The sequence below is a fragment of the Sapajus apella genome, unplaced genomic scaffold (assembly GCF_009761245.1).
Source record: "Sapajus apella isolate SASKATOON/1434 unplaced genomic scaffold, GSC_monkey_1.0 scaffold6, whole genome shotgun sequence".
In the NCBI taxonomy this organism is placed as follows: Eukaryota; Metazoa; Chordata; class Mammalia; order Primates; family Cebidae; genus Sapajus; species Sapajus apella.
Genome location: NW_022436946.1, coordinates 58,836,841 through 58,861,626, shown reverse-complemented (window position 1 = coordinate 58,861,626; position 24,786 = coordinate 58,836,841). Strand labels below are relative to the sequence as shown.

Sequence of the window (24,786 nt, the reverse complement as noted above, 5' to 3'; positions counted from 1 at the left end):
CGTCACCTCGGAGTTACTATAAATAAGTTCTGCCTTTAGGCACCTCAAAATTATCAGCATGATTCTAGGACTTGAAAACTTCTCACTTGCCAGCAAGTAGTTGCCTGAAATATTTTGACTTCTTATTTATTTGCTTTTTTTTCATCTGCTGGCAAGTCTTACTAACGCAACTTGGAAGATTGCACCACAGCTTTTAATGAGGATTCTGAGGTAACAGCCATTTCATCAGAGAAGACTGTTCTTTCCTTTTAGGGGAATAATAACACCTACTGTTTCTATAGCACCATCCTTCCAAGAAGTTTAACACATCACATTTCATTAATCTGAACAGCAGCTCTGCAAGTCAAACTGGAAACTAGCATTGTTACTCCCTGCATACTCATATTGAAATCGGTCATTAAATGTGAAGCAATTTTCTCAAAATCTTAACACCTTCTGACATGGTTAAAGAGCCATGATCTGCCTATGTTCTAGGTGATCAGACAGTCTTCTAGGTGATCTTAAGGGTCTCTTCCGCCCTTTAGCTGTTGTCTCCTGGGAATGCCTGTAAGGCCCTTTCTGAAAAGCCAGGGAAAAATCACAAAAGTAAGTAAGTGAACTGAGCTTGTACCTCTTCTGGAGTCCTGTGGTTCTCTCCCTTCCTGGCCAGTTTGTCTCCCATCTTCATGGCTTTTTCCTACCTCTCAAACCAAACATCTCTCCTTTCTTCCTGACCAACAGGATTTCTTCTCTCTTCCTCAAGTAGGAAGCTAGCCAAGTTCAAGGACTGTAAACCCGTGTGACATAGGCTAGGACCTCAGAGATCAACCAGCCCCAGTACATCATTTTCAGCAGCTCAGGATGTGATGTATTAAGTTGAGTCTGACCATTTGGTTAGTAGATCCCATCCTCTGTTGAATACTCAAGGCAACTGGACTTCTGTCTCCTGTACCATCAAGTTTTCTCTCTCTTTTGGAACTTTCCCTTCAGCCCAGGCATTAGGAAAGGTTAGGCTCTGCCATGGTTAACAAATAAAACACCACATCTTCAGAGCTTCCAGCAGGGAGCGCAGATGCGTGTATACCTGTGAATGAAGAATGGACCTCTTCTGTTGGGGAAGGTTGTCCTCTTTGACCAAGTGTGTAGCTTCAGAGGGACACACGTGGAGCAGTGAGGGAGGGAAGGGACACCGGCCTAGCCAGCTGGATCAGCCCAATCAACCTGGCAATGCTGGGGTGGCAGATGTTGCAGCCAGATTGCCTTCATATCCAGAAACACCAAATCTTACGTGCTTAATTAACCTAAAAGTTTATTTCTCATCATGTCAGTCTGATTTGAGTCAGATGGCTTTTGCTGGCTCTCTTCCAACAGTGACTCAGGGACCTAAGCTCCAGCTTCATCACTCTAGAGTCCTTCGACACCAGCTAAGTAGCTGGGACAAAGAATAAAGAGCTCATGCCTATTTTTGACTGCCTCAGAGCAAAGTCCTCATGTCACATTTCATTGGCTACATCTAGTCATATGGCATACCTGATTACAAATTCAGTCTTTCTACGTATCTAGGAAAGAGAAAAACTGGGTGTGGGTTAGCAATGGTAATCTTACCACAGAGTGCAAACATGCTGGGATTTCTTCCAACATAAAACGAAAAACCAAATAAAACCTCTTTTGACACCATTTCCCTCCATACTGGTTTACTTCTCTGCTCCCTTTCACTCAAAATGCCTCATTCTCTTCCCATTCTCTCTAGAACACAATCCAATTGGTTTTTGTTTCTACTGCTCCCCCAAAAGTGCTCAATGAAATCACAAATGGCCTCCAAATTGCCTGATGGTCAGTTTTTGGCCTTCATCTTAGCTGTCAGTCAGCATCGTTTGACCTCGTTGACAGCTCTCTCCTCCTTGAAATGATTTCTTCACCTGGCTTAGTGCGCACTATGCTTTCTTGCTTTTCCTCCCACCTCAGGCTTGCTCCTTCTTGGTCTACCTTGAAGGCCCCTCTTCATATCCCCGACCTGTTAATTCGAGAGAGCCCCAAGGCTCAATCTTGGGACTTCTTTGCCTTTCTATCTCTACTCACTTCCTTGGTGATTGTATGTAGTCTTGCTGCTTTCAGTATTCCCAATATTCTGGTGTTACCAACTTTTATCTTCAGGCTAGACTTGTCCCATGAGTTCTGGCCATGTAAACCCAACTGCATACTAGACATCTTTCCTTAGATGTGAACAGGCATCCCAAACTTAATATATACAAAATAGAAGGCTAGGTGTGGTGGCTCACACCTGTAATCCCTTCACTTTGGGAGGGCAAGGCAGGCGGATCACTTGAGGTCAGGAGTTTGAGATCAGCCTGGCCAACATGGCAAAACCCCGTCTCTACTAAAAATACAAAAATTAGCTGGGAGCGGTGGTACACACCTGTAATCCCAGCTACTTGGGAGGCTGAGGCAGGAGAATTGCCTGAACCCAGGAGGTGGATGTGGCAGTGAGCCAAGATTGTGCCACTGTACTCCAGTGTGGGCGAGAGGGAGACTCCGTCTCCAAACAAACAAACAAACAAACAACAAAATAGAACTCCCAATCCTACCCCAGCCCCCAATCCTACTCCTCTCAGTCTTCACCTATCTCAGTTAATGCCAACTGCATTCTTCCAATAGCTCACGCCCCAAGCCTGGATGTTATCTGTGACTCCTCTCTTTCTCTCCCACCTCGTATAAGAAATTCCCGCGAGCTCTACCTTCAAAATATCACCAGAACCTGATACCAACCACCACATCACTGCCATAGCCCTGGTCTAGGCTGTCAGGTCACACCTGGGTTATTATCTTAGCCTCTTGCGTCTTTTCCCTGCTTCTGCCCAGGCCTTCTTTCAATCTATTTCATGTGGCACTCAAAATGACCTGTGAAATTCTCCAGTGGCCAGCTCATTCCAAAAAAAAAGGCCAAGTGCTCAACAAGGTGCACAGTCTGGCCCATTACCTCTCTGACTCAACTCTTCCCACCCTGCCTTGGCTCACTCTGCTCCTGGGTGGCAAACATGCCCCACCCACCCAGCCTCCTTGCAACTCCTCCTGCCTGGCTCACTCTTTCCCTAGACGTCAGCATAGCCGGCTCCCTTGCCTACTTCAGGTCTCTCCTCAAAAGTTACAACCTCAAACAGGCTTTTGTTGATGAGTTTTTAATTTAATTTTATTTTTTATTGCATTTTAGGTTTTGGGATAGAACATGCGAAGAATATGCAAGATTGTTGCATAGGTACACACGTGGCAGTGTGATTTGCTGCCTTCCTCCCCTTCACCTATATTTGGCATTTCTCCCCATGCTCTCTCTCCCCAGCTCCCCACCCCCCACTGTCCCTCCCCTATTTCCCCCCAACAGAACCCAGTGTGTAGTGCTCCCCTCCCTGTGTCCATGTGTTCTCATCGTTCAACACCCACCTATGAGGATCACTTTTTAAAACTGTAATACTCATAACCTAACTCCCTTTTCTGTTTTATTTTTCTCAATGGCATCTAACAAAGTATATTTAACACTGATTAATTTCTGCTCTTTCCTCCTTCTCCCCACTGGAATGTGAGCTAGGTTCACCTAGCAGCTAGAATGAGGCCTCCTTTTGATAAATATTTGTTGAATAAATAAATCAATGAGTGAGAAAACCAAAACCCAGAGAGGTGGATTGGTTTGCTGAAGATCTCACATGCAGCGGTACCAAGGACCAGTGTGTGGTTTTCCCAACCCCTCATGGCTGCTGATCTTAGTTTAAAAAAAAATCTGCCCATTACTCTTTTTCAGGCAAAGAGTGGTAGTGTCTTCTTCAGAGTTTTGTTTAGGTGAAAGGGGTGAGGCTTTGTGGTCTGGGCTAGCTAAGTGCTTTGCCCTTCTCATCCTGGTCATGCCACTTCCCAAAGACTTCACCCTTGTTTCCCACCAAAACTTCACCTTCCCTTGCACTCACTCTCAGGCTCAGAATGCTGCTGTCATCCTATGCTGTGGCATTAAGTACTTTCTGTACTATTACATACTGAATGGATTGCCCAAAGATAATCATTGGCTGTCTTATTGCTTCCTTAAAAGACTGAACCTAAACCATCCCTGAGACATTAACAGCTTTCATATCCTCTAAAAACTTCCAGACAAGAAGATTCCATAATTTCCTTGTTGGCATCTGTGCTTGGCAGTACTGCTGCAGGAATGTTCTTTATTGCACCCTGTGGTTAAGACTTAACAACAAATGCCTTTTCTTTAGAATGCTTCTAGGTCAGCTTTCTTTCTTGTATAGCACTGAAAAGTGAGATTTGCCCCAAAATGTTGAGTGAGAGAGAAGGCAAAAGATAGAGAGCACAACCCAGCACAAGCCTGAAATCTATTTATACTGAAGAAAACATAAGGTCTACCTGCAGGGGCCATACTCACCCCCACCCTGTAGCCGTTCCCTGCATGAACCTGTCCCCTTCTCTAGAGGGTACAAGGACACAGGAAGCAAGCCAGAGAAAGGTGGTGAGGCCTTGGCAGTAACCTCTTGACAGCCGCTCCTCCCTTAGCATTCTGTGAGGGAGCCAAACAGCCACATAAGAATAGGGTTGATGTGCAAACCTACTGTGGGCTGAGCATCTTCTAAGGAAGCACATCCCATCCCTGTCCTCTGAACTTGACATGCCAAAAGACTGAACTTCAAAGTCATGATACAACTTCCGGCACGGCTGGCATCCAGCCCGAAATGGCCTCTGTGACTATAGCTAAGGAGGTGTCAGGCTAATGAGCAGTGGAAAAACGGCCTGCAATGCTTGGCACATCAACTACTTTCTCTTCATCTCTTAGCACAACATACACTCACTCATATAAAATTGAATGATCTGTTTTATTATATAAGGAAAGTACTAAGTACAGTGGCTTATCTCCAACTATCTGCTGACACAATTACCTGGGTGTGTTGTTCAGTGGGGAACCAACACTCAAGTCCTAGAAATCCTAGGGGCTGTCATTGGTTTTTTTTTTTTTTTAAAGCAAGGTAATTCAATTATTCCTTGATTTCTAGAAAGAGGCCTCCCTCTATTTTTGTCTCTCTTTCAGTTTAGAGGCTATGCTGGGCTCTGAGTGGCTCTCATGTGCTAGTAATGGCATGGCTCATCAGGAAATGGGATTTGGGGTGGACAGTTGCTGGAGGCCAGATCTGGGTTTGGCCAAAAGTGGATGAGGAGTGGGGCGGAGGAGTGGCAGTTTGCATTAAGAAGTTTCAGGCTCCCAGGAGGAACTCTCAGGCCTGGCCATGCTGGACCCCTAAGGAGCACAGCGGCGGCTGTCAAGGGAGTGTAGATGGGTCAAGTGTGAATAAGAGGAGGGCAGGGCCAAAAGTTGATTCAAATTCGGTGGTAGGATTATGATGAGGTTTAAAGATTTCCAAGGAGCTAATCTAATGCTTTTTCTTATATCTTCTGAACTAAATGCCAATTAGTTCCAGACAGCTACTTTCTAAGGTAGTGTTTAGAATGTTTGCTTATTTACCCCTTAATTCAAATTCTATGAAATAATTCACTGAGCTACATGTGACAATTACCATTGAGCCTGCAGGGACACTTCAGTGTGCACAGAGCAAGCGGAGGAAAATGATGCCCAGCACGCAGGTCCACAGGCAGGTGCCCTGAGCAGAGCAGGAGGGCCCTTCAAAGGAGGCCTCAGAAACAATGACAGATCCTCAAAGGAAAATGTCACTGGGGCTGGCTTGCATGTTGCATCAACAAGATACTTAGAGGTGGATTACTGACAATATGAATTTGCATTTCATAAGAACAATAAGGATCTAGTTCTACCTGAAGATTTCAGAAACATGAGCAACCAGAATGTTTCAATGGTTTGGAGGATGTAGATGATGCAGGGATGACAACCATTTTACAGGGGGAGAAAGAAAGAAAATCAACACACAGCAAATTCCCACTTATATGAGAACACACAGCAAATTCTCACTTGATTTTTGGGTGATGTCTATACAGTGTGGCTCTCATTTAAAATGCCATTTCCAATGTCATAGAAATAAGCAATTATCAGGGATTTTATCTAAAAAGAATCTTTAAGGTTATACCATATACATTTATATCCCAGTTTCCTTTACATTTTATTGTATTGGTATTGTATTTTTGATAAATAATTCAAAACAAAAGGATCCCTTGAGCTCAAGAGTTCCAGTCACACCCGGGCAACAGAGCAAGACCCTGTGTTTAAAAAGGGACTTATGTTTGTCAAATGCCTACTAGAGGATAAGGCTGTGCTGTGAATTTTTGTAATTATCATCTCACCTAGTCCTCATGGCAAGCCAGCTAGATAAATATGTCCCCATCGGCGCAGTTGAAGAAAGGCCAGCTCAGGATCCCCTGGCTACACTGCAGCTGCCATTCCTTGGCCTTCCCCTGTTACTTGGTACCCAGTGCTCCACTCCCTATCCCAGTCCCAGTATGTCATTTAGCTGATCTCTTTTTTTGCTTCTAGTGTTGGGATCTCTCTAGCTACCTATGTAACTAGTGGTATGAGGAGTGGTAATGGAGCACTCTATGTTGAGTATGTAATAAGGATACAAATGTGAAAATGCTAGTGCATATGCAGTCCTCATTTTTTTTTTTTTTTTTTTATTTTGAGACATGGTCTCACTCTGTCACCCAGGCTGGAGTGCACTGGTGTGATCACAGCTCACTTGCAGCCTTGACCTCCTGGGCTCAAGTGATCCTCCCTGCTCAGCTTCCCCAGCAGCCGAAACAAGTGTGTGCCACCACATCTGGTTTATTTTTAAATCTTTTGTAGAGATGGGGTCTCCCTATGTTGCCCAGGATAGTCTTGAACTCCTGGGACTCAAGTGGTCTTCCCGCTTTGGCCTCCTGAAGTACCAGGATGACAGGTGTGAGCTGCTACACCTGGCCCAGTTTTTATCTGGCCTCATTTTTATCAGCTGGCCGCTTTCCTGCTCAGCAGGGATAATAGGAGATGTTGCTTAACAAAGAACTGAGATCTGATGGCTCCTCCACTGCCCATATCTCGTTTGTCTGTCAAATAGACAAACACAAATAGTGTTTTAACATTTTAATTATCATTTTCTTTTTTCTTCTTTTATTTTCTTTTTCCTTTCTTGAGACAGAGTGTTGCCCTGTCACCCAGCCTGGAGTGCAATAGTGTGATCTCAGGTCACTGCAACCTCTGCCTCCTGGGTTCAAGCAATTCTCCTGCCACAGCCTCCCGAGTACCTAGGATTACAGGCACGTGCCACCATGCCCAGCTAAATTTTTGTATCTTTAGTAGACAGGGATTCACCATGTTGGCCAGGTTGGTCTCAAACTCCTGACCTCATGATCCGCCCACGCTGGCCTCCCAAAATATTGTTTTCTTTTTTAAGTTGGGGTGTTGCCATGTTGCCCAGGCTTGTCTCAAACTCCTAGGCTCAAGGGATCTTGCTGCTTCAGCCTCCTGAGTAGCTGGGGCTACAGGTGCACTCTACTGCACCTGGCTTCTTATTTGTTTTTTTATGTTGAATTTAGTTGTCTTTTGGTGGAGCAGGTGATTGCCCCATCACTTTCTACTGTCCTATATATAACCTACTTCACTCATTTATATTATTTGTCAGGCCCCTGAAGGCATCTGGTTTGTGACCTCTGGGACTGAATGCTGGTTGTAACCATCAGCATCATACCTGGGTGACGGGGTCTTTGGTTTCTCCTAAGATCGCTGTGAAGAGCTGCTTAGTGGAACACTACACAACTCTAGGGAATCTATTTGCAAAAACTATGGATGTGAATTGTACTCCTGGGAGTTACAGAGTACACAGCTTGTGCAACTGTTGGTGGTGGCTCAAGAGTTGCACACTGTGCTGATGGTGCACAGGAAATGATTCTGCCCTGAACACAAAGTATTACCCTTAGCCCCACAGGAACGACAAAAGTCAGGATGATGAACCAAGAGGAAGTGTATATATGGTTCAAAGGGTTACCATTTAATGGTCTGCCCATCTTTTGGGTTGCTACAACTTAAACCATCCAATTAAAAGTCATCTCTGGACAGACCAGGTCCAGCTACTAGTGTCCCCAAAGTGACAAAATAACCGCACTCACTGAAGTAATTAAGAAACCTGAGTGGGCTGCTTTCAACAATGGTGAGAAAATCAAGTTTATGCTTCTTAGAATCTTACTAAATTAACGGTGAATATTACTAGTTGCTTTTATTTTTCCCCCAAGCAAAGAAGGTGCTGTGAATGCTTTCGACTTTTTACTCTCAAGGGAAATCTAGCAATCCTTAAACCATCTGAAACACAGAAATCATAGCAATGATTCAGATCCCACATCTAGGACTGTGACAAACTTAGGCTGAACTACTCAAAACCTGACGTGTAAGTGAACTAGAAACTACAAGTTACTGAGCCGCAGGTGAGGTTCACTTCCCTTCAAGAAAGATACTCATATTCTGTGCCTCTGAGACTTTAAGTGTATCAAATAGAAACCAGCTATGCCACAAACCTAACGTGTGAGTGACTTGGACATCAGCTCCTGAGTAGTGACATGGCATCTAGTATACCTTCTAGCTCCTACTCAGCCAGTTTTCTGTAAGTCAATAAACATTCACTTCAATACACAAACCAAAGTACGTACCTCCTCAGGCAAGCTGACCACCAAGTCATTTTTTGTCTGTCCGACCAGCGCCTGCCAAAAGTATTCACTGCATGCGGCCAGCACAGCCCGGTGGGCCCGGAACTCCTTCCTCTCCACGATCAAAGTCACGTCACAGAGAATATCCTTTTTCCGCTGGTCATTGAGGCCCAGGAGGATGTTGGTGCAGTGAACTGTGGACTCATACACATACATGGGGGAGTCAGGCTTCTCATCCACAGACATGCCGTTCACACCCTGAAAGAAAGAAAGGCTGAGTCACCACAGCTGTCAGATCAGAGAGAGAAGGTGAGAAAGAACATCATGGTCCCTGTGTCCCACTGCCATAAGCATGGCGGGAAGGAGGAGAACTGCCAATCAGCACATACATGCTTACTCTGTATAATGAGCTCAGGAAACATACCAGGAAAGTCAAGTTCCACAGATGACTTTATCCTTTCTACTTACTGCATTCTTTTACCCCATGGTAACAAAGCCAGATCTTTTAACAGAACACTTAAAACATTTGAAACACATAGGTATTTTAAAACTTGGTGGTTCTAATATTGTTAGAAGGCTGAAAAGGAACCTTCACATGCAAATAGTCTCCATGCAAGGACTAATTTACATTTATGTTAAGAGGAAATGAATCATTTTGAAGTATTTGTATGCTGTCTAAATGAAGTACATGTAAGTTCCTAAGGTGAAATTTGGCTGAGATGCCAAGTAGAGTAAATATCAAATAACAATACATATTTAACAAGTGAACCAAACTGTCTGCACACTGAAGACTCAGTAGAGTCAGCTATTGCATCTGCCCTCTGCCATTTCAAGGCAAAGCACAATCACCATACGCTATAGTTGCTTAGCTCTTGGAAAGATGTGGAATTGTGTTGTGGTTATCCCAGCCACCTTGATGTATATCCACTTTAAGGAAACACAATGTATCACAACAGCAGTCATGAAAAAACATGCATTCAACAGTCAAGATTACTTTTATAAAAGGTTCTTTGCTTTAACAAATACCATGGAAGTATTTCCTTTTTGAGATGGAGTTTTGCTCTTGTTGCCCAGGCTGGAGTGCAATGGTGCGATCTCAGCTCACTGCAAACTCCGCCTCAAGTGATCCTCCTGCCTCAGCCTCCCGAGTAGCTGAGATTACAGGTGTGTGCCACCACACCCAGCTAATTTTTGTATTTTTAGTAGAGACGTGGTTTCGCCATGTTGGCCAGGCTAGTCTTGAACTCCTGACCTCAGGTGATTCACCTGCCTCGGCCTCCCAAAGTGCTGAGATTACAGGCATGAACCACTGTGCCTGGCCCCATTGAAGTATTTTAAAATACAGTATCTATAATTAATTTATATAGTTACATAGTTTTTCTGTAATGTTTACTATAGTAGTAAGAATTCCAGTATTGGGTCCTACTTTCTTTTTGGCTTTATTTTTTTTAAACAGCTTTAACATACAATAAACTGCACATATTTATAGTCAGCAATTTGATGTTTTGGTTATGTATGTAACTGTGAAACCATCATCACAATAAAGATAGTGAACAAATCCATCAACACCAAAAGTACCCTTAAGGCCCTTATAATAATTCCTCCCTTGTGCCCCTCTGTACCACACTCCTGCAATGACTGACCAGCTTTCTGGCACTGGATTTTCTAGAGTTTCATATAAATGGAATCATAAACTACATATTCTTTTATGTCTGACTCTTTTACTCAGCATAATTATTTTACCATTCATACATGTTGCTGCATATATCAAATCTGTTCCTTTATTACTTATTATTTACATATAAATATAGCATAATTTTTTAATTCATTCATGTATTAGTGGATATTTGGGTTGTTTCCAGTATTTATTTACAAATAAAGCTTCTGTGAACATTCACGTCCAATTCTTTGTGTGGACATATGCTTTCACTTCTCTTGGGTAAATACCTGTGAGCAAAATGTATCATCCAATACATGTAAGCATAACTCTTAAGAGTCTGCCACTGTTTTCTAAAGTGGTTATAACATTTTACATTTCCACCAGCAGTCTATGAGTTCCAGTTCTTTCACATCCTTGCCAACATCTGGTATGGCCGGTTTTTCTAAGTTTGGACATTGTAATAGGTATATTATATCTCTTTTTGGGTTTAATTTGCTTTCTCTAGTGCCTGAAGATGTTGAGAATCTTTCAAGTGTTTATTTGACCTCTGATATCTTCTTTGGAGAAATGTCTATTTGGATTCTTTGCCAATTTTTAATTGGGTTGTTTTCTTATTTTTCAGTTTTAAGGGTTCTTTATATATTCTGAATAAAAGTCCTTCATCAGATATGTGATTTGTAAAAACTTTTCCCCAGTCTGTAGCTTGTCTTTTCCTTCTCTTAAAAGTGTCTTTGAAAGGACAGAAAGTCTTTATTTAATGAAGTCAAAAAACCATTTTGGTGTCTTATCTAAAGAACTAAACCAAGGTCATAAAGATTTTCTCCTATGTTTTCTGCTATAAGTGTTATATTTTTAGCCCTTATATTTCGGTCTATGGCCCATGTTGAGTTAATTTTTGTATATGTAACAGGTACGGACTGAGGTTCTTTTTTTCCTTTTGCATATGAATATCCAATTGTTCCAGCAGCAATGTTAAAAAGACTTTTTTCTCTCCCGAATTACCTTTGTACTTTTATTGAAAATCAATTGTTTATATATGTGTGAATCTATTTATGGTCTCTGTATTTTACTATTTTTATGTTTGTCTACTTTTTTTTGTTATTTTGGAGACAGGGTATCACTTTGGAGTGCGATGGCATGATCATAGCTCACAGCAGTAGCTGGCACTACAGACGTGCATCACCATATCTGGCTAATTTAAAAATATTTTTTTAGGCCGGGCGCGGTGGCTCAAGCCTGCAATCCCAGCACTTTGGGAGGCCGAGGCGGGTGGATCACGAGGTCAAGAGATCGAGACCATCCTGGTCAACATGGTGAAACCCTGTCTCTAGTAAAAGTACAAAAAATTAGCTGGGCATGGTGGTGCGTACCTGTAATCCCAGCGACTCAGGAGGCTGAGGCAGGAGAATTGCCTGAACCCAGGAGGCGGAGGTTGCGGTGAGCCGAGATCGCGCCATTGCACTCCAGCCTGGGTAACAAGAGCGAAACTCCGTCTCAAAAAAAAAAAAATATATATATATATATATTTTTTTGTAGGCTGAGTACAGTGGCTCATGCCTGTAATCCCAGCACTTTGGGAGGCTGAGGCGGGTAGATCACCTGAGCTCAGGAGTTCGAGACCAGCCTGGCCAACATGGTGAAACCCCGTCTCTACTAAAAATATTAAAAAATTAGCTGTGTGTGGTGGTGCGCACCTGTAATCCCAGCTGTTTGGGAGGCTGCTGAGACAGGAGAATAGCTTGAACCCAGGAGATGGAGGTTGTGGTTTGCTGAGATTGCGCCATTGCACTCCAGCCTGGGTAACAAAGCAAGACTCTGTGTCCAAAAAAAAAAAAAAGAAAGAAAGAAAGAAAGAAAAAGAAAGAAAGAAAGAAAAAAATATATATGTATATATTTTGGAGAGATGAAGCCTCACTATATTGCCTAGGCTAGTCTCAAACTCCTGGAATCAAGTGATCCTCCTACCTCAGCTTCCTAAAGTGCTGGGATTACAGATGTGAGCCACTGTACCTGGCCTCTATATCTACTTTTACATTACTATCATAGTGTCTTGATTTGCTCTTTTTCGAAGTTATTTTGATCCTCTGCATTTCCATATACATTCTATAATTAGCTTGCCAATTTCTACAAAATAGTCTGCTGGAATTTTCACTGAGATTGTTTTGAATGTATTGATGAATTCAAGAAGCACTACCATCTTAATAATGAATCTTCTGACCCATGAACAGTCTATTTATTTAGGTCATCTTAAATTTTTCTCAGCAGCCAGGCATGGTGGCTCACGCCTGTAATGCCAGCACTTTGGAAGACCGAGGCAGGTGGATCACTTAAGGTCAGGAGTTTGAGACCAGCCTGGCCAACATGCTGAAATCCCATCTCTACTAAAAATACAAAAATTAGCTGGGTGTGGTGGCGTATGCCTGTAATCCCAGCTACTTATGACGCTGAGGCAGGAGAATTGCTTGAACTTAGGGGACAAAGGTTACAGTGAGCCAAGATTGAGGCACTGCACTCCAGCCTGGGCAACAGAGCAAAATTCTGTCTCAAAAATTTTTTTAAAAATTTTTTTCAGCAATCTTTTAATTTTGTTTTTGAGACAGTCTCACTCTGTCACCTCGGCTGGATTGCAGTGGTTCAATTTCGGCTCACTGCAACATCCACCTCCCGAGTTCAACTGATTCTACTATCTCAGCCTCCACAGTAGCTGGAATTAGAGGCGTGAGCCACCTTTCCTGGCCAATTTTTGTATTTTTAGTAGAGACAGGGTTTCACCACGTTGGTCAGGCTGGTCTCAAACTCCTGGCCTCGAGTGATCCACCTGCCTTGGCTTCCCAAAGTACTGGGATTATGGGGTCCTCAGCAACGTTTTACAGTAGTATATAGTCTTTTCTACCTCTTTTGTCAGATTTTACCCAAGTATGAATATTTTTGATGCCACTGTAAATGGCACTGTCTTTTAATTTCTAATTTTTCATTGTTAGTATGTACATAGAAATAATTTTTGTGTACTAATCTCGTATCTGGAAACCTTGCTTATTAGTTTTCATAGCCTGTTTTTTCTTGGTAGATTCCATAGAATTTTCTATATAGAAGATTATGTCATCTGTGAATAAAGATCTCTTACTTTCTTTCCAATTTGGGTAATTTTAATGTCTTTTTCTTACCTTACTGCATTGCCTAGAACCTCTAGTACAATGCTGAATAGAGGTGGTGAGACTAAATATCCTTGCCTTTCTGATGTTAGGAAGAAAGTGTTCAGCCATTCACTATTATGTATGATGTTAGCAATAGATGCTTCATAGATGCTCCTATTGAGCTAAGGAGGTTTTCCTTTGTTCTTCCCCTTTTCTCCCTTTCCGTCCAATCCCCTCTCTTCTCTCCCCCTTCCTTCCCCTTCCCTTTTCTTTTTCTACCTTTCTTTCTTTGTCTTCAGTGGCAGTCATGGTTCACTGCAACCTTGAATTCCTGGGCTCAAGTGATTCTCCTGCCTCAGCCTCCTGAGTAGCTAGGACTACAGTTTTGCACCACCATACCTGGCTAATTATTTCTTATTTTTTTGTAGAGATGAAGCCTTGCTATGTTGCCCTGGTTGCTCTTGAACTCCTGGCATCAAGCAATCCTCCCACCTTGGTCTCTCAAATTGTTGGATTACAGGTGTTAGCCACTGCACCCGGCCCTGTGTTTGCATTCTTATACATTGTTGGATTCAATTTATCATTTTGTTAATAATTTTTCATCTATGTTCAATAGGGAGATTTGTCCGTAGTTTTCTTACATATTTTTTCTGGCCTGGTTTTAGCATCAGGGTAATGAAGATCTCATAAAGTGAGCTGGGAAGTATTTCTTCCTCTTCAATTTTCTAAAAGGATTTTTTTTTTTTTTAGAATTGGTTTTATTTCTTCCTTAAATGTTTGGTAGAATTTTCCTGTGAAGACTTTTGAGCTGGGATTTTAACTACAAATTCAATTTTTAAAAAAATATATCAAATTTATTGCCGTAAAATTGAATTTTTTTTTTTTTTTTTTTTTTTTAACGAGACAGTGTCTCACTTTGTTGCCAGGCTGGAGCACAGTGTGATCATAGCTAACTGCAGCCTCAAACTCCTGGGCTCAACTGACCTTCCTGTCTCAGGCTGCTGAGTAACTAGGGCTATAGGTCATGCCACCATGCTCAGCTAATTTTTTTTTTTTTTTAAGAGATGGAGTCTCACTATGATACCCAGACTGGTCTCAATCTCTTGATGTCAAGTGATCCTCCTGTTTTGCCCCCGGCCCCCCACCCCGCCCCAAAGCACGGGATTATAGGTGTGAGCCACTACACCCACTCCGTATAAAATATTTAATATTTCTTCTAATATTGCTTAAATCTGTACTGATGTCATCTCTCATATTCCTGAAAATTTGTGCCTTCTTTTTTTCTGATCAGTCTGGCTAGAGGCTTAAAAATTTTATTGACATTCTCAAATAACTAGTTTTTGGTTAAATTTTCTTTATTATTCTATTTCCTAGTTTGCTGATTTCTATTCTCATTCTTGTGTCCTTTATGCTGCTTACTTTGGGTTTAATTTGGTCTTTTTTTCTTTTCTAGTTTCCTAAGGTGGTAGTTGAGCCCATTAATCTGAGATCTTTTTTGTCTTTTCTAATACAGGCTTTAATGCTATGAATTTTACTCTAAGTACTATTTTAGCAGTATCTTGCAAATTTTGAAATGTTTAATTTTAATTTTTACTCAATTCATAATATTTTAAAATTTCCCTTTTGATTTACTCCTTAATGCACAAATGATTTACATGTGTTATTTGGTTTCCAAATAACTGGGGGAGTTTTTAGCTATCTTTTTGTTATTCTTTGGTTTAATTCCATTGTGGTCACAGAACAAACTTCCTAGGACTTTAATCCTTTTAATTTTTTTTTTGAGACAAGTTTTGCTCTTGTTGTCCAGGCTGGAGTGCAATAGTGTGATCTCAGCTCACTGCAACCTCCACCTCCCAGGTTCTCCTGCTTCAGTCTTCCGAGTAGCTGGGATTACACATGCAACACCATGCCTGGCTAATTTTTTATTTGTAGTAGAGACAGGGTTTCTCCATGTTGATCAGGCTGGTCTCGAACTCTCAATCTCAGTTGATCCGCCCGACTCAGCCTCCCAAGGTGCTGGGATGACAGGCATGAGCCACCGCACCTGGCCTAATCCTTTTAAATTTAAGGACACTTGTTTTGAGTCCCAGAATATGAACCACCTTGGTAAATACTACATACATACTTGAAAAGAATGTATATTCTGTTGTTGGCTGGAGTGTCCTATAAATGTAAATTAGATTAAGTTGTATGATGAGTGCCGTTCAAGTCTTCTAATATCTTTTCTCATCTTCTGTATATAGGTTCCAACATGTATTGAGAAGGAGTACTAAAATCTCTGGCTACAATTGTAGGCTTGTCTGTCAGTTATTGTAATTCTGTCAGTTTCTGCCTCATGCAGTTTGAAATCCTGTTATTAGATGCATATATATTTAGGGTTTTTATTTTTTCTTCTACTATTTATTCCTTTATCACTATCAAGTGACCTTTTAATTCCTGGAAATATTCTTTGCTCTGAAATCTACTTTGTCTGATATTAACATAGTCACTCCATCTTTTTTTTGTTTGGTGTTAGCATCAAAAAATAGTGTATCTTTTTCTATTCTTATTCTTTTAACCCATTTGTGTCTTAATATTTAAAATATGTTTCTTGTAAGTAACATATAAGTGGGCCTTGCTTTTTAAAAAAATCTAATCTTTTAATGATCGCCATTCTAATCTGGAGACAACAGATGCTGGAGAGGATGTGGAGAAATAGGAACACTTTTACACTGTTGGTGGGAGTGTAAATTAGTTCAACCATTGTGGAAGACAGTGTGGAGATTCCTCAAGGACATAGAAATAGAAATTCCATTTGACCCAGCAATCCCATTGCTGGGTATATATCCAAAGGATTACAAATCGTTCTACTATAAGGACACGTGCACACGAATGTTCATTGCAGCACTGTTTACAATAGCAAAGACCTGGAACCAACCCAAATGCCCATCGACGATAGACTGGATAGGGAAAATGTGGCACATATACACCATGGAATATTATGCAGCCATCAAAAACGATGAGTTAGGGTCCTTTGTAGGGACATGGATGAACCTGGAAACCATCATTCTCAGCAAACTGACAGGAGAGCAGAAGATCAAACACCGCATGTTCTCACTCATAGGCGGGTGTTGAACAATGAGAACACATGGACACAGGGAGGGGAGCACTACACACTGGGGTCAGTTGGGGGGAAATAGGGGAGGGAGGGTGGGGGGTGGGAAGCTGGGGAGAGATAGCAAGGGGAGAAATGCCAGATGTAGGTGATGGGGAGGAAGGCAGCAAATCACACTGACATGTGTGTTCCTATACAACAATTTTGCATGTTCTTCACATGTACCCCAAAACCTAAAATGCAATAAAATAAATAAAGGGGAAAAAAAAATCTAATCTGACCACCTCTGAGTTTTAGTCTAGGGCTCATTACTTCCTACTACGGATTCAAGGCACTTCTGAGTACTCTATCCAATGGCCCCTGCTATATGTGTTTTCTAGTCTGGCTAGTAGGAAATGATGTTAGTCCCAGTTCTGAGTTTCCTTTGTTGGGTGGTTGTCTCCCTAGCCTAGGGCAGTTGTCTTACCTGCATCTATTGATCAGTACTCTGCAGCATATTAATGGAAAACTTTCTGCAGATCTCTGGAGTTCTCTCTGCTACCTTGCTTTCTGAACTCTAGCTATTATCTTTCCAGACTCTTAGCTCTGTCTCTTCAATTTAAGAGTCAGCCAGCTCTTCCTTGGTTCTTCCTTCCTGTACCATGGCCTAGAAACTCTCAAAGCAGTATGCCGAGTTCAACTTGTTTTCCTTTCTTGGGGATTACTATCTTTTGGTACCTGATGTTCCAAGTCTTAAAAACCATCATTCCATATATGCTATCTGTTTCTATAGTTGTTTTAGGAGAGAGGGTACATCTAGAACCTGTTACTCCACCTGGCTGAAAGTAAAAGTCATAGGTTTATATTTTATGCTACAATTACTCCAAACACTTTACAAATTATAACTTATCACACTGCAAACCATATAGTATAAACTTTGCCCTGCTATATATATATAATGGTTTGTAATATCCCATTGCAAAAATGCCTCTGTGAAGAATTATTAGTTCTTTGGTATTCCAATAAAAGATAAAATATTTGTGAGGTTTGTTATCTGGAATCATTTTTAAATGGAATTAGAATAGCATTCTAAATGACACAATTCAGTTATAATGATCCCAAGCCAGGGGGTAAGATTGAGTTCACCTGGCTTCTATCAATGACTAGGAAAACTGCTGCTAAATTCTTTAGTAAGAAGACAAATATTTTCTATTCTGGCTTATTAGTCCTTCATTTCTGTGGAATGTTTTCAGGATTTTCTTCTCTCTCATGTAGGGTCCCGATTCTGATTTGTTTTCTCCATTCTTAGTTTTCAAATTATTACTCTTTCTCTTACCAAATTCAGTCTCCTCAATTAGACTATAGAAATTACTGAGTTAAAAATCATAATAGCTTGCATGTATAAAGAAACACTCAAAACTTGGTGGAGCATTTAATGTTCTAGGTCAGGGATGGTGTATTAAATTCATAAAAAGTACGAGATTTAAAACGGACATCTCATTTTTCCAGTTCATTTATGGATAATGCATATTAATGTGCCTACACCATGACAGAAGCTTGTGATGAAAGATACAAAGCCATAAATTCTTTAATGAAACATGGAATGAAAGAAAATAGAAAGAGAAATGAAAGTGAAGCGCAGTGGAAAGAGGAGTGGACCAGGGGTGTTTGAGGTTTTCAGTCTGGCTCCAGCATTGACCAACTCTGCGGATTTGGACAAATTGCCAACTTTTTGGGGGCCTGCTTCCATGTTTGTAAAATGAAAAGCATTAACTAGAAGACCAATAGTGTTCTTCCAGATCTATAATTCTATGAGTTTACAAAAGAAATATACTTGATTGATCACAAAGAGTGTGATATTGTCATTTTAACTGAGAGACACTAGTTTTTTTTGACCTTCTAAAGACATTTATGTGCCCTGTTATGTTGTTGATGTTGCATGCCTTAACAAATTGCCCCTGAAGAGCTGGTTACAGGAAATGCGGTAGACAACAAATATAGAAGGAAACCACAGGCTTCTGGGAGAGTAGAAACTAGGACCCAAATCCTGCTCTTTCCGGGCTCTAAGAGAGTTGAAGTTCTCAAGAATAGAATCCATATTCTGCTAACAGGGCAAGTGAGAAAAACAAAGATGTGGCAATATATGCAACCCAAGTTGATTAAGTAGGCTATGACAGTCACATAAACATGGGCATCTGGTTTTTGGGCTAAACTTACCCGAGAGTTTTGGAAAACACTGAAAAAGTATTAGTTTTGTTCATTAAATGGTATAATCTAAAATGTATTACTTTTATGAAGCTGTTGCTAGACTTTAACCTGTCTGAGGATTTTCTTGAGTATATTACATTATTTCTGGATAATAATCCTTCATGCCATGTCAGTTTTACTCTCTTCCTCTTGGCCTTTACCCACCCTTCCTTGTTAGTTCCTCTTCAAACATAATGAAACATACCTTTCTTCTTTCTTTAAAAATCAGTCAGCCCTTCTCATCCTCCAACTATCATGAGTGCTGCTATGGGTTGAATGTTTGTCCCCTCTGAAAATCATGTTGAAACTTAATCCCCAATGTGGCAGTATTAAGACATATGGCCTTTAAGAGATGACTGGGCCATGAAGGCTCTGCCCTCATGAATGGATTAATCCATTCATGGATTAATGAATTAATGGGTTATTGAAGGAGTGGGTTAGTTATAATGAGAGTGGGTCTGTTATAAAAGCCAGTCTGGCCATCTCTTGTGAGCTCCCTCACCATGTGATGCCCTGTGTCACCTTGGGATTCTATAGACAGTCCTCAACAGCAAGAAGGCCCTCACCAGATGCAGCCCCTAGACTTTGAACTTGCCAGCCTCTAGAACTGTAAGAAATAATTTTCTTTATAAATGACTCAGTCTCAGGTATTCAGTTAGAGTATCAGAAAACAGGCTAAGACAGGTGCTCTTCTCTGAACTTCCTCCAATTTGTCTGCTTTTTCCTGGCCAATGACAAACTGAATTCTGCTTGTCCTGTTTCCATTAGGTTTTCTTTTTTCTCTCGCCTTACTAATATTAATTAAACAACATTCTTCTCTGCCCCCCACTCCTCCATGCAGCAAATCCTGAGATCTGCAGCAGGACCCATGGGATCTAAGAATGAAATGATTTATAGTGACTAACAGAGCCCAGAATAGCATGGAGGAGTATGACAGCCAGTCTTTACTCTAAGCATTAGACAACGTGTTAAAGTATGTAGACATTAGCTGAAATCAGATTGTAAGGAAGCTTTCCAAAGGTTCTGATTTGGGTTTTGGCTGGATCTCATTCCTCTTTTTGCAGGCAAAAAAACCCCAGCTGCACATGTACATACACATATACCCCAATCATCTCATCATATGGTTCAGCAGTAAAAGTTAATTAATATTATTTTATCATAGTATGTTCAGCCCCTCAGGAAGCTATACAGACCACAACTCTTATTACTCAAAGTATAGTGTTAATGAATACAGACTTACTCATTAATCCACTCATTCACTCTTCACTCATTATTGGGTCATATTCAGAAATGAAAATGTCTAATAGTTCTGCAGGTAAAAGTATAAATCAAAAAAGTAAAAAAAAAAAAAAAAACTCACAGTGGGATCTGAAAAGCTGCAATTCACAAAAAAGTAGAATGTTAGGATTTTCAGACAACCTGTCATGTCTAGAGTGCTTCAGATGAAAAGAAATGAATATGCCTTGCAGGTAATGAAAAAGACTAAATTATAAACCATTTCACTTGAAATTCAAACTACACTTCTCCCAAAAACAGTGCATTAAGTAAATACTTCTGTGAATCAAACACTAAATTATTTAGTAATTGCTGAGTAAATTTCTGCTCTTATCAAACATGCTTTTTAAAAAAAGTTATTTACTGTAAAACTGTAAGGGTTAGGTCTTATAAAAGAAAGTTATCAAGTCTATAGACATTTTAGAGTGCATAGTGGTATAAAAATTACTTAGTTTTTTCTTTTGGATTGGAAACACTTTCTAATGCATCAAGACTAAAACTTCTTACTTTAAGTGAAAAGCAATCCAATTTCAGTATTTTCTAATGGAAAACTGCAGTGCTTGTCACTTAATGTCCCTAATGCCTTAGATAGCTAAAGTAAGGGCCTGACATGGAGCAGCTAAAACGTTTTGTGTTCTTTATTTACTCAAACACTCCATCTGCCTGCATACTAGTTAGTGCCAAGGGAACTGAAATATAAGGCTGTTGTTAGGAGGGAGCACTTGCAATTGTGTCATCAAATCCTTAATAGCTGTGAATGGTTCTTGTAATTCAGTATAAACTTCCATTTTCCTTGACCTTCAAGGGGAAAGTTCAATTTATTGACAATGGTTTTTACTGCACTGCTGAAAAATATACCAAAAACTTTAAAAAGGGACAATCATAACAAGTCCCAATTTTTGGCTAATTTTTGTCATTATTGTTGCTTGTTTATTCTTTCAAATAGACCAAAATAAAAAATAACCCAAACTTCCAAAATATCCAATAATAAAGTAGTGGCAACTGCTAGCACTTTTCTTATATTAAAATGTAACCAGCATAGGCCAGGCATGGTGGCTTATGCCTGTAATCCCAGCACATGGGATTGAGAGGCCAAGGTGGGCAGATTGCTTGAGGCCAGGAGTTTAAGACCAGTCTGGCCAACATGGTGAAACCCTGTCTCTTCTAAAAATACAAAAATTAACTTGGTGTGCTGGTGCATGCCTGTAATCCCAGCTACTCGGGGGGCTGTGGCATGAGAATTGTTTGAACCCAGAAGGCAAAGGTTGCAGCGAGCCAAGATTGTGCCACATACTCCAGGCTAGGTGACAGAGTGAGACTCTGCCTCAAAAATAAATGAACGAATGAATGAATGTAACCAACATGGAGAGTTATGGTCTAATACAGAAACTGAGGTGGACGAAATATTAGAATGTTGATAGCAGACTATATGTATTGGTCCAAAGGTGATAGAGAATTCAAGATATATAGCCACCAACCTAGACACAATAAGGAAGTTTGACAATAACAAGCGTACCGGTGGTCAGATCAGCTTCTTTGGAAAACAGCTTGACATTATCTAGTAAAGTTGAAGATATGCATAGATTATGACCAAGTAATTCTGTTCCTTGTTTATACCCTAGAGATAGTCCTGCATATCTATAACAGAAACTCTGTATAAAGAGTGTTCACAGCAGAATCATTCAGAATAACTCTCAACTGGAAACAGCATCATGTCTATCAGTAGCAGAATGCATAACTACTCTGAGATATATTCATATAATGGAATATAACGAAGTAAATTAGAGCCACATGCAACAACATGGAGTAACTGCACAAACCTAATGCTGAATACTGAGCTATAGAAACAAGACACAAGCTAATAACATACAGTCTGGTTTTGTGTATGTCAAGTTCAAAAACGGATAAAATTTAAACATTTAGGGATATATATATATATGGTTATGGACTGACATGGTTTGGATCTGTGTCCCTGCCCAAATCTCATGTTCAAGTATAATCCCCGATGTTGGAGGTGGGGCCTGGTGGGAGATGACTGAATCATAGGGGTGGTTTCTCATTGTTAACACCATTCCCCTCAGAGCTATCACCTCAATAGTGAATTCTCAAGAGATATGGTTGTTTAAAAAGTGTGTGGCAACCTCCCCCCTCCTCCTGCTCTTTCCACATGAAGATGCCTGTTCCAGCTTTGCCTTTCACCATGATTGTAAATTTCCTGACAGCACCCCCCCCACAAGCAGATACCACCATGCTTCCTGTACAGCCTGTGGAACTGTGAGCCCATTAAACCTCTTTTCTTTATAAATTACCCAGTCTCAAGTATTTCAAGTATTTCTTCATAGCAGTGTGAGACTGACTCACACATGGAGTAAATGTTGTCCTCTCAAAATTCATATTTGGAAATCTAATCCCCAGTACAATAGTATTTGGAGGTGGGGCTTTCGGGAGTGCTTAGGTCATAAGTGTGGAGCCCTCATGAATGGGATTAATACTCTCATAAGAGACCCTGTCTTACTCTCTCCCTGCCATGTGAGGACACAAGAAGATGGCTGTCTGTAAACCAGGAAGATAGCCCTTACCAAGAACTGGGCAATGCTGGCACCCTGATCTTAGACTTCTAACTTCCAGAATTGTGAGAAATAAATGTTTGTTGTCTGAGCCACCCAGCCTAAAGTACTTTGTTATGGCAGCCTGAACTGAGACACATATAAAGGTGACAAACTATAAAGAAAAGACTCAGAACAGAGGTTCCATTTAGAGGGAGGTGGTGTTCACTGGAAAGGGGCACTGTAGGGTTTCAGGGGTGGTGCTGCATGCTCTATTTCTTGACATGAGTGCCCAATTTAAGTTATACATTTGTTTTATGCACTTTTCTATATCTACATTATATTTTATATATATGTAAGAAACCCAGTTCCCCCAAAATTAAAGGTTGTAGGAGAATGTTAACAAGTCAAGTAATTATTGAGCACCTTCTTCAGGTTCTGTGATTTAATCACAAAGGTCCTAGGGTACCACTTTGGGCTTCAAATGAAAAAAACACACCCACATCTTAAAGCCTATACAACTTATGGTCAGGAAGGTCCTTAGAGGCAATCAAATCTAACCAATTCCAAGTTGTACGTTTTCAATAATAATCTACAAAAATGGGCCAAATACAGGGGAGATGGTAAGAAATCTGAGACTGGGCCTTTGCTTTGCAGTAAAACTTTTGTCAGGAATCTTGTGTTTTGTCTTTTCTCTTGTTAAAACCAAATCACTTCATGCACTTCCATTTCCTTATCTATGCAAGGAGGAAATAAACTAAGTGACTTTTTAGTTCTAGTTTCTATGGTTCTATGAAAGTACAGGGACTTTAGGAAAATCTTGAAACACGAGCTTTTCTAACTGTGGTTCCTGAGAAGACTTTTTAAGGAAGTCAGAGATACTCAAAAGAACACAACTGTCTAGAAGAGGAAAATGCCGTAACTTTTGAGAGAGATGAAGAAGAGAGGAAGACCCACCCAGTAACTCAACTTTTCCCCTTATAAACGGAGTCAACCCAAAGGAAGAATGAATAAAAGGTCAACTTCCATACATTAATAGAACATAGTGCCCAGCAGTACTGAGCAATAGTTTGGCATTCTCTTCCCATGCCCAAAACAGTGCTCTGGTGTGCAGGACAGCTTCTCCCTCAAAAGCCATCTTAGGTATGTGGCTCTGGAATTAAGCGGGGTGTCCATCCTCTCCTCTTGTCTCCTCCCAGCAATGTCAGATGAGAATACACTGTTTAGGGGGCCAGAGAGAAGGCTGTAACTGGGATTTAACAATAGCATGGTACATAAACTGTCATCTCAAAAAGGAGATGAAATCAGCGGGTGAAAGGAAGCCTGCGTCAGGTCATCCAAGAGGCATGATTACTGCTAGTGGTGGGTGGTGGTGGGGGCCAGTGGGTGTGCGGATCAGGAAGAAAATGTGCAACTAGGTGTGGGCAGACATGGATATGCAGTTTTGTGATCATTGCACTGGTCTTTTTTTATATGTTTACCCATTGCTTTTGCTTCTTTTGTGTAATCCCCCAGTTAAGAGTACAGCCAAAGCCTCCATCTATTCTTCTGGGATAGGTCATTTTCTACCATTGACAAGCCTTCTTTTCCATATTGTCACTTCCAGTTTGTCTCTGGTATTACTTCTTTGTGTCTATGTTCTCCATTTATATTCATTTCTCATACATCAATCTCTGCTTCCTATTAGCATTTGCTTCATGCCTATTAGGAGTTAGAGGACAGAGAAAAGTCATTTCTTTTCTGCATTTCTCTTTATCAGGGCATCTGTGTGAAATATTCTCTCCCAGTGTCCCTTTCCCTCCCTTTCTTGCCTGAGAAATATTACCCTAGAGCTTCATGCTGCTAATGTGAGAAGAAATTGTGAACAGTGATTAGGAGGCTAAATGAGGGTGGTGGAACCTATTTACTTCATTAAGGTTCCTTCAGGGAAAATGCGAGGACGGGAAACTGAGAGATAAGGGTTAATACTAAAAGAATAACATCCATTTGACTCAGAGCAATCTTCAGTCTGCCTGGATTCTATCAGACACCCTTCTCCACGGGGAAATCATTAGAGAGAAATGACATGCAAAGTGCGCCATAAAGCATCTGAGTCAAACTAGAGGGAGGATGACTCAACGGATCATTTTACATCTTAATAGAAGGCACTGCAGATTTGTACCCAGTGCACAGTTCAATGCAGGGCTCACAACTCCTCCCCAAAACTTCTTCATCAGGTGGGAGGGGAGTTCCCAGAGACTGACAGAAATTATTCTG

General features: G+C 40.8%; 1 protein-coding gene across 2 annotated transcripts in view; it reads right to left on the bottom strand.

The window, feature by feature from the left end:
• BACH2 (BTB domain and CNC homolog 2) overlaps nt 1–24,786 on the bottom strand; it is a 357,645-nt gene that overhangs the window by 80,048 nt on the left and 252,811 nt on the right. For both annotated transcript variants that reach the window (XM_032274410.1, XM_032274409.1), the window contains exon 4: nt 8,599–8,853. In XM_032274410.1, the coding sequence (XP_032130301.1) occupies nt 8,599–8,841 (243 nt within the window). In that variant the 5' untranslated portion in view covers nt 8,842–8,853. The remainder of the gene's footprint in view (nt 1–8,598; nt 8,854–24,786) is intronic.